Source organism: Branchiostoma belcheri, unplaced genomic scaffold (assembly GCF_001625305.1).
Source record: "Branchiostoma belcheri isolate BF01 breed outbred unplaced genomic scaffold, Haploidv18h27 scaffold66, whole genome shotgun sequence".
Classification (NCBI taxonomy): domain Eukaryota; kingdom Metazoa; phylum Chordata; class Leptocardii; order Amphioxiformes; family Branchiostomatidae; genus Branchiostoma; species Branchiostoma belcheri.
This window is the reverse complement of record NW_017804309.1, coordinates 1,063,297-1,072,544: the sequence shown is the minus strand read 5'-3', so window position 1 is coordinate 1,072,544 and position 9,248 is coordinate 1,063,297. Positions and strand designations below refer to the sequence as shown.

Sequence of the window (9,248 nt, the reverse complement as noted above, 5' to 3'; positions counted from 1 at the left end):
GTGCTGTAAAGTCTGGAGTAATTGTAAATGGTACCCAGTGTTGGTTGACTGGACTGACATAAGCTGTAAATCCTGAAATGATCATGGTGGTTTTGTTGTGACACCATGAATATGTGTTTCCAATGTACTACTACTGAACTACAAAACTGTTTCAATAGCAAACTTAAAACACCTTCCTACCTCCCCATGAGAATAAACAAATCAACTCATGCTGTTACAGTAGAAGAGAGGTTGTGGGACACTTAAAACAATCAATACTGCAAACATTAATCTTTCATGGACTAGCATAGCCTGCCCTAGATTGTCTTGAAGTGGGACAGCGCCACAGATTTGTACACAGAACAGATGAGAGAACAACAAAAACACGGTGAGAGAGTGTGTAACACAGGCTAGGCCAAACCAACCTGAGGGTATTGGTGAGGTAGCCAGGTAAAATGGCACCACACTGCCATCAGACGACTCCTGCACAAAGAAAGCTTCCCCTGCTTCTCCCAGCTTCATCTGTAAACCTACATTCTGTCCATTTATGGTGATGTCAACCACCTGGAGACAGAAAATGCATCAAATCAGACAACTTCAGATCAGGACTGTAGACAGACGGACGGACGACTGACTTGAGTCTTTCATAAGACTTCTTCCTTATAAGAAGGCAAACGTTTATAATCATACATTTTCCCATAAAAAAACAGCGTATCTTCCTTTAACCCCGAACTAAGCAAAGTAACGATAGCGAGGCATTAGGATTACTGAGTGTTTTGTTCTGGAATGCCTCTGTATGAAATGTATCCAAGGACATCTGAAATACAGGTCACAGACCAGTGTTATCTGCTCGTAAAGTGAATAAAAAATTAAACTGATATGAAAATGAAATCCCAGGCCAGCATACCTTCTCCCTGCTGTGTAGGACGCCCATCTTGCCGAAGCGGACATGGAAGGGTGAGCAGCTGTAGGACCCATCCTCCTGCTGCACCACAACGATGTCGATGGCTCCTGTCAGTGTCGCCGCGTTGATCTCATTGTAGAACTCTTTGAAGTTTGACAGGAAGCGTCCAAAGTAATTCATGGCTGGTAACTACCCTGAGCTTCTTCACTCCACCATCTGAAATCTGTAAGGCAAGAAAGTGGCATAGAAATTAATGTGGATACATCCCTTTCTCTTAATTAAATCATTATTTCAACAGTTTGTAAATCTGGAAATGATCACAACGGTTTTATTTTTGCAGTTTTGGTTGTAACCTCTCCACCAAGAATTCATGAATCTGCAAACATTTCCTACCTAAGTATGGCTACTGCACTACAGAATTGTTTCAAACACAAACTTAAAACACCACCCTTCTACCACGTTAAGTCCCCATAAACACAAGTGTGAATATACTGTTCATCAACATTATTTAATGCTGACAATCACTACAAACCACAGGAGACAAGCCAATCTCTGTAGTATATATAGAGGAAGATCAAAAATTAACTCAGCATGTCAACAAGTAAAGTGACATATTCTGGAGTAGTCTGTATTTTTAGTACCTGCCCCGAGGCTAACCAGAGAGAAACAGTACAATGTAATTATCCCACCTGCTCACTCTAACCTGCTCCCAAGGGATCAGAACATTATCTCAAACATAGAAACCTCATTGTTCTCTTTGTTCCAGAACATAAAGCATTACTCTGTCAGACCATTACCACAAGATGCCATACAAGCATGTGCATGTATGTGCTAAGCTACATGTTACAGAGCTATCATCAAAGGAAAAAGTGTGCAGACCAACTTAAATATTGAATAGCTGCCAGATACATTGCCTTGGGCAGTAACTGCCTTTAGAAGCTTGAAACCTGGGGGACAGAATCTACAGTGCTAATTAAGGCAGTCGCTCACTGTATCATGTGAATATTGATCTTAAGAGCTGCTGTATTCGAAACATTTTAAGATATTGATTTGTTGTCACGTCAAGGACATTCCCTGGGAGTGAAAGGCAATCGCCGTGGCTAAATACAGATGGATACCAGGCTACAAATATAGGAGACAGGAATTAAACCAACAAGAGCTGATACCGGTAGCAACCAATGAAACATACATTGTAAATGAGCACCAAAAAATCTTGATAATCTACTACAGGCCTATGATCTCAGAAAGGAGGAAGAAGTTCATGTAGTGGTAGAAGAGCAATTACTGTACTGCAGCCAATATATTATCCTGACCTTCCCCCCTTTTGGCCATGGTTTCTCTTGCAAACTGTACATTGCCTGGAGACAGGGGACAAGTTGGCAGATTGCCCACTTTACTTCATGTGAGAGTCATCCATCAGTGGGGCCATGTTAAGGAAGCCTGACAGATCATGAATGTATAAATTTGTTTATAACTCAATCTGGGATTGTTCATGTGATGTAAAGCATAGCCATCATTGTAGTACCCATGTGAATTTTGGGGAGGTAACATGCCTTAAGGGTTGGAAATATCACCTGCATATGCAGGTTAATTAGTGGAGGTAAAATTGGAGCTGTGCAGGCATTTTCTTATCTCTACCTGCACCATCCCTGTATTGGGTACAGAAAATGTTTGTTTTAATTTGTTTTATTGATGGTTGTAACCTTTGATAAAAGAACTCAAATGGTTTCCGGTTTGAGCCATAGATTATAAAATTTTCTGTCTGGGCAAAGCAAGCAGTGCAGGTATGATTTGTTTAGTATATGTACAAGTAATTCTAACATTACATGAAAAAAAATTTAACACTGTGTTAAACGGGTGTACGATTTCATTCCTTTCTGATTTAGGCATGTCGCACTGAGGCTGAATATGTGCAAACGGAAGTCCCAACATCTGCCCTGCTGACTGGTCTGTTTGAACATGGTTCCATCACACCTCTTCTGACCTAGCCTCCACCAGACCTTCCTAAGGAGTTATGGATAGTGAGATTCAGGGGAAATAGGGTCAGCAACTGGTCAGGGAATGAACTCTACCAAAACCAAACTCCACCCGGCAAATTATTCTCCCTCAGCCTGTCTTGTCAGTCTGGTAGAGACTACTTCTGGCCTTTCTAAGGTGTAAACGACAACTAGCTGTAACAGTTAATGATCTCTAAAAATTCAAACATCAATTTGATACAATTTCCATGTACATGTATATAAAACTCTCAGAAAGCCATACTACCAATGGTTTGGCCACCTGCTGAATGACACCTCAGACATACATGTCCCATATAACTGTACCATAAGCGACGGTCACAACCCGCCGTACGTGCTTCTGCGTGCTGTCTACGTGCAAAAACGTGAGCAAACGTAGGGCATCCGTGCGTGGTGAGTACCACCTCCGTACGGAATCCTACGGATTTGGGAGCACGCAGACACGCCGTAGAACTTTAAGTGCATGTAAAACTTTTTCTACGTGCTGTCTGCGGATTCACCACCCTTACGTGCGAGTACGAGCGACGCGCGTTCCCCGTACGTGCCGTGCGGAAGAAGCACGTGTGAGTACGTCTCCTTAAAGTAAAGTTGCAATCGCACAGAGATCGTACGTTGTAAGCACGTACAACTCACTTACCACTTCCGCAACGTACGATGCACGCAACCGCTCACAGCCAGACTTGGCGTACAGACCACACTCTTACACTTTGCGCAACCGTGCGAGTGACGTGCGAATGACGTGCGTCGACACCGCTCCTTCCCCACGTTTTCAGAAAAACGTAGCAGACGTAGCCTCCAAAAAAGCGTACGGACAAAAAGCACGTACGGCGGGTTGTGACCGTCGCTTCAGCAAGTTGCCTACTATGACTACCATACAAAAAGAGTTTGCTGTTGAAAGTTGCCTCAAGCATAACATTACAATCTACAATTGTACACACCCTGGGTGCTTCATACACCTACGCCTGTTGTTGAAAACAACATGTGACCTAAGGGCGTACCCCTCTACCTACTCAGATACACTTATAATAAGTAATTTATCTGTGACCACAGGTGTTGACAGCAAAGGGCCTATCAGGTTACCCAGGTATTTGTCAACATTGTATATGTATTGTGGTTATCCATCTCCCTCCATTAGATATAAGATTATGTGATAAGTGACTTGTTGTTCTATGCACAAATTTGGAGGGGAAAGGTGCATATGAAATACTGCTTCCTTCATTTTACAGGGAACATTTCAAATGGCTTCATCTTTCTTTAAGCTTTGTCACATAGTTCATGACATTTAGAAAATTAAATGAAAACGAAGTTTTGGTTTTGTTTTAGTTGAGATTTTCTTTTCTAATTCCATCTAGGGATGGAAGGACCCATGCTGGAGACAGCACTGATACCAAAAAGCTTAGTCATGATCACCAAAGCAGAACTCCGCTCACTGATGAAGGACAGGGACGAGTGGAGAAGAATAACCTATTGTCTCCCGTGTTGACATCCTCGATGTCCCCGTTCAAGGTTCAAGCCAAATCAAGGTTCCTTCAACACTTAGGCAGAGTTTTTCAAATGATTTTTTTTTTAAACTGGCCAACAGGCTCGCCTATTTTTAATGTAACTGTGACAAATTTAACTACCGGTACCATGGTTTTGTACAGTGAGGGTTTCCCTGATTGCAAAAGTGACAACTTTGTTACCAAGTTATTGATTTGGTGGCAAAATGTCATTGGTATATAACGTATTTTATATATACGCCGTGGCTATATACACTCCCGGTGTGTATATAAAAGACAAATAGATTTTATATACACTCCGAAATACTAGCCTCCTTGGTAGGCCCAAAACTTGGGTTTTTGTGAGTGTTTGAGGATTCAGGGGCACCAAGTTTAAACCTCGGTCTTCAAGTTTATCTTATTGTATGATGAAAATCAGAAAACAACACGGAAATCTCCACCGAAGTTCGGTCGAGCGGACCGCCCGCCCCGCTTGCGCGGGGCCCGGGACCCTCCGCTCCCGGCGGCGGCGGCGAGACCGGTCGCGCGCCCCTGGCGTCCTCGCTACCTGGTTGATCCTGCCAGTAGTCATAGGCTTGTCTCAAAGTTTAAGCCATGCACGTGCAAGTTTAAACTGTCTCAGTGAAACTGCGAATGGCTCATTAAATCAGTTATGGTTCCTTTGATCGTCACATCCTACATGGATAACTGTGGTAATTCTAGAGCTAATACATGCGGAAGAAGCGCCGACCTCACGGTCTGGCGTGCATTTATCAGACCAAGACCAACCCGGGGTTCGCCCCGGTCCCTTTGGTGACTCCAGATAACACAGCCGATCGCGCGGTCTTCGCACCGGCGACAGATCATTCGAATGCCCTATCAACTTTCCGGGAGTGTATATAAAAGACTAATCTTATATACACACCGGGAGTGTATATAAAAGACAAATAGATTTTATATACACTCCCGGAGTGTATATAAAAGACAAATAGATTTTATATACACTCCCGGAGTGTATATAAAAGACAAATAGATTTTATATACACTCCCGGAGTGTATATAAAAGACAAATAGATTTTATATACACTCCCGGAGTGTATATAAAAGACAAATAGATTTTATATACACTCCGGGAGTGTATATAGCCACGTTCTTATATATAATATAACTTATAGTGTTCAATACACATCTCGTCAAATTGTTGGGTACAGAATGGGGGAGATTTGGGAACTTCACTGACAGCATACTGAGGAAAGGACAAGTTTCATTTGGTCATCGAGTCACCTTCAGCTTCTCCACGGCCACGTCAATCGATCAAGCCTTGCCGTGGGGAACCATTTATCTCATTCTCAGTCAGTTGTGAGTAACCGAAACCGACTTCGTTTTCTTTACAAGCTGACGGCTAGACGCCAAAAATTACCCAAACACGACCCCGTATGGGAGCTGCGGCCCAGCTCAGCCTATATGGGGTGGCAGGAGACATAACGGTAGACATTCCTTCCGGTAAACTCACCTTCCAGACTGTGCAGTTCACACTAGCTGGACGTGACGTTGCACTGAACCGCCACTCTGTTTCCGTGTGTCTTGATCGAGAACCTTTACAGACTCCTGATCATCAACAAAAATCTGGCGATATTTTTACACAATATGTAAACAAACACGCCCCTCACACACCCTTTGTTACGCCAGTAGTGACCTGACGGGGTTTGGTGGCGTGATCTCGGTAGGGCCAGCGCGGTTGGTTTGTGTTCAGTCCCGTGGACAGGGACAGATCATCTGTCACACCGGCAGGGAGAAACCGGCATTTTCTCCAAATCTACCACACACATTTGTACAAATTTTCGCCAACAACTTCTGTAGGACTTACCTTATGTACTACGGTTGCAGTGCAGAAAATATATTCTCCCCTTTCTGCCCAAAAGATAGGGAAAGTGAAAAACAGCACGCTCGGGCCCAGATCCGTCCGTACGGTTTTTACCCGCGACGAATTGTCAGATGACTGAGGGTTAAAGGTCGTGTTGACGTCACAGCATGACCCGGACGTGACCCAAAATGGCCGTCGCGTGCTGAGTTTTTAAGCGATCGCGTGATACCGGCGTGTTTACCGCTTTATTTGCAGAGTCTTTACACACCTCGCCAATCATGAGGGCTGTTGTTCAACGTGTTATGCAAGCTAGCGTCTCAGGTAACGTGGGTGATCGCATGCACGACCGACACAACGTGCAACGGACCATGTTGTTCGTTGGCCGCATGCCACGAAAGTCAGGTCAGGCATGGGCATGCCTGTTATGTCAGCCCTTCCCGCGTCATCCCCTGGTCTTGTGATGTTGGCATCCGAGTGTGCATCATATATAGCGTCAGATGTCTATGTATAACTATCAATGATAATGCCAAAATGCTAAAGGTCAGGCGAGAACGTGCACCTCGAGCTCTCACCAGGACGCGCGGACGGCCTTGGCATTTATACGTCATGCTCAGCTCAGTGTTTCTAGATTCCAAGACAACTCGGCCCCTGAGACAACTCGGCCCCTGGCCACTCAGGACAACTCGGCACCAACCCCAAGACAAGTCGGCCCCATAATTTCTCAGCAAATAATATGAATTTTGGGTAAAAAAATTGTAACTGTTATCGATCTAGAAGCCTCCTGACTCTGATTTTAACTTTTTCTGAGTCTCAGTGACACACTGTAGTATTTCTTATAGCGACAACGGACTTGGCCTGCGCCGCTAGCGTAACGCCCCTGGCGCTAGCGGCGCTATGTCGGCGTGGCCCGTCCGAGTAATCTAAAGCGTGCCGATCCAAGAAACGGCAAGACTTACAATTTATATTGATAAAGAAACTTCATGGAATCGTGAAGCATGTAGTGGTAAATGTTCAACGTTCTTTTATAATTGTATCCTCGTATGTTTTCGGCGGGCGGGCATATTTATACATAGTATGACCCCGTGAGTTTACTCGTGATTTAACTCTTTGAGTGGCGCGGTCAAGTCCGTCATCACAAAAAGAATAACATGTCTCAGAAAAGAATGAAGTTAAGATTATTGTCAGGAGGCTACTAATTCTCGGAGCCCAAAATATTGATGATTTGTTGAGAAATTATGGGGCCGACTTGTCCTGGGGTTGGTGCCGAGTTGTCCCAAATGGCCAGGGGCCGAGTTGTCCCAGGTGCCGAGTTGTCCTGACACCGTGTTTCTAGTATAGGCAGGAAAACACGTAAGACTCGTCACTGACAGCGCGTGTGCCGTAAAAAGAAACGTGTTTGTTTTGTTTGGGCAGTACGACTTCTATGGGGCATACCCCTGATCTTTGTTCAGGATATTCCATCAACAAGTTTAAATATGGGAAGTCAGAATATTATGTAACACCCCAGCAGTGCCATGAGCTGATTTTATTATATACCTTTATAAACCCACACTCTTTTAATGTTTCATTTGAAAAAAGTCCCTGTTTGACTCGTACACCAAGTTTCAGCTTTTTACCCTGTTGCTACGGTGATTCAGTAAAGTTACTAATTACATTACGAGTATAGACAAAATACGAGTGATCGCTGTTTTGTTTACATGATATACATGCAAATTATTTTAATACATATGCAGACTATCATATGGAAATTTATCAACCAACCATCACCAGCTTCTTGCCTACCATGACGTAATGGCGATCGCTCGTATAGTGTATTGGCAGCACAATCTAGACAGCCACTATATGCAGGCAGGACACCCCTCCAACATGCAGTTATTCACTTTGTTATAATAAGATATTTAGATACATTCTGATGGGCTACATTGTGAAATATGTTTTTACATTGTTGAGGAAATAGCATGGTGAGGAAATAGCATCATCAAGCATCTCAATGGAGATGGCCACCACTTTTTACATACTCCTCTGTATTCCTTTGTTTCTTTTCTGAAGTTGGAAATGAGTTGGTCAGCTCCATTGGGCGGGGCCTCTGTGTACTAATTGGTGTCTCCAGAGATGACACACCAAAGGACATGGAATATATGTAAGAGCCACTTTTTTGTTCGTTTTCACGTAACTAGGAAATTATCTTTTGGCGTAACACAACAGTTTTGTACAGTAAGTATAAGCGGCATGAGACCAGACTGTAGGATTGATCCACTCACTCTGAGATGGATTCATACTATTTTCACGTGTGGTGTGTTCTTAAACATGCTCATGGTCAGGGTGAAGCTCTCAAATATATAACTTCTGACTAGCTTTATGACCCATCAGGTCCCTAACCAAAGCTAGGTATTAAATAATGAGACTTTTTATAAACTTGTGGAAGCAAGCTCTTGCTTGAAAAGAAGGAGAGGGAAATGCACAAACAAACATCATGATACTGGTTATGATCAGAGAAGGCAGAGATTTATTTCGTGGTTGATATGCTTTTTCTTTGCTGTAGAGTCCGAAAGATTTTAAACCTGAGAGTGTTTGATGACGACCAAGAGAAAAGATGGGCTCACAGTGTCAAAGACAAGAACTACGAAATCCTGTGTGTGAGTCAGGTAAGTTCCCTTTACTATGAATCTTGAACTGTTTGCAGTGGTTTTGTTTTTGTGGTGTTCCTCCACAGCAAAATCATAACAAGTGAATGCTAGTAGGTGCTTTTGCGGTACAACTTTGTTTTGACTGTAAACAGCTTTCTTCCCGTAACCCAAGATGAAATCCCTCCAAAAGAAATGAGTTTACAGTTATTCATCCATGGAAGTGAATAGTAATTCCTGCAAGAATCCAAGAACCAAGAAAATAAATTGGTTTGGCCTAATGGGGGGGAAATATGTAACATTATGTATTTCAGGTTATTTTACAGGTCTGCTTATGGCTGTATAATAGCCATTCATTATTTATGTAGTCTGATAACATTATTC

The 9,248-nt window shown here is 43.1% G+C and overlaps 2 protein-coding genes across 3 annotated transcripts in view; one reads left to right on the top strand and one right to left on the bottom strand.

Moving 5' to 3' along the window:
- Positions 1-6,389, bottom strand: part of LOC109483674 (phosphatidate phosphatase LPIN1-like) — a 13,274-nt gene extending 6,885 nt beyond the window's left edge. The window contains 3 exon segments of the mRNA XM_019786709.1: positions 405-543; positions 887-1,106; positions 6,244-6,389. Coding sequence (XP_019642268.1) covers positions 405-543; positions 887-1,063 — 316 coding nt within the window. The 5' untranslated portion in view covers positions 1,064-1,106; positions 6,244-6,389.
- An 8-nt stretch (positions 6,390-6,397) lies between these two features.
- LOC109483713 (D-tyrosyl-tRNA(Tyr) deacylase 1-like) overlaps positions 6,398-9,248 on the top strand; it is a 16,917-nt gene continuing 14,066 nt past the window's right edge. The window contains exons 1-3 of one of the 2 annotated variants that reach the window (XM_019786760.1): positions 6,398-6,561; positions 8,290-8,380; positions 8,783-8,885. In XM_019786760.1, the coding sequence (XP_019642319.1) occupies positions 6,519-6,561; positions 8,290-8,380; positions 8,783-8,885 (237 nt within the window). In that variant the 5' untranslated portion in view covers positions 6,398-6,518. The remainder of the gene's footprint in view (positions 6,562-8,289; positions 8,381-8,782; positions 8,886-9,248) is intronic. The other variant, XM_019786759.1, reaches the window with a different exon arrangement.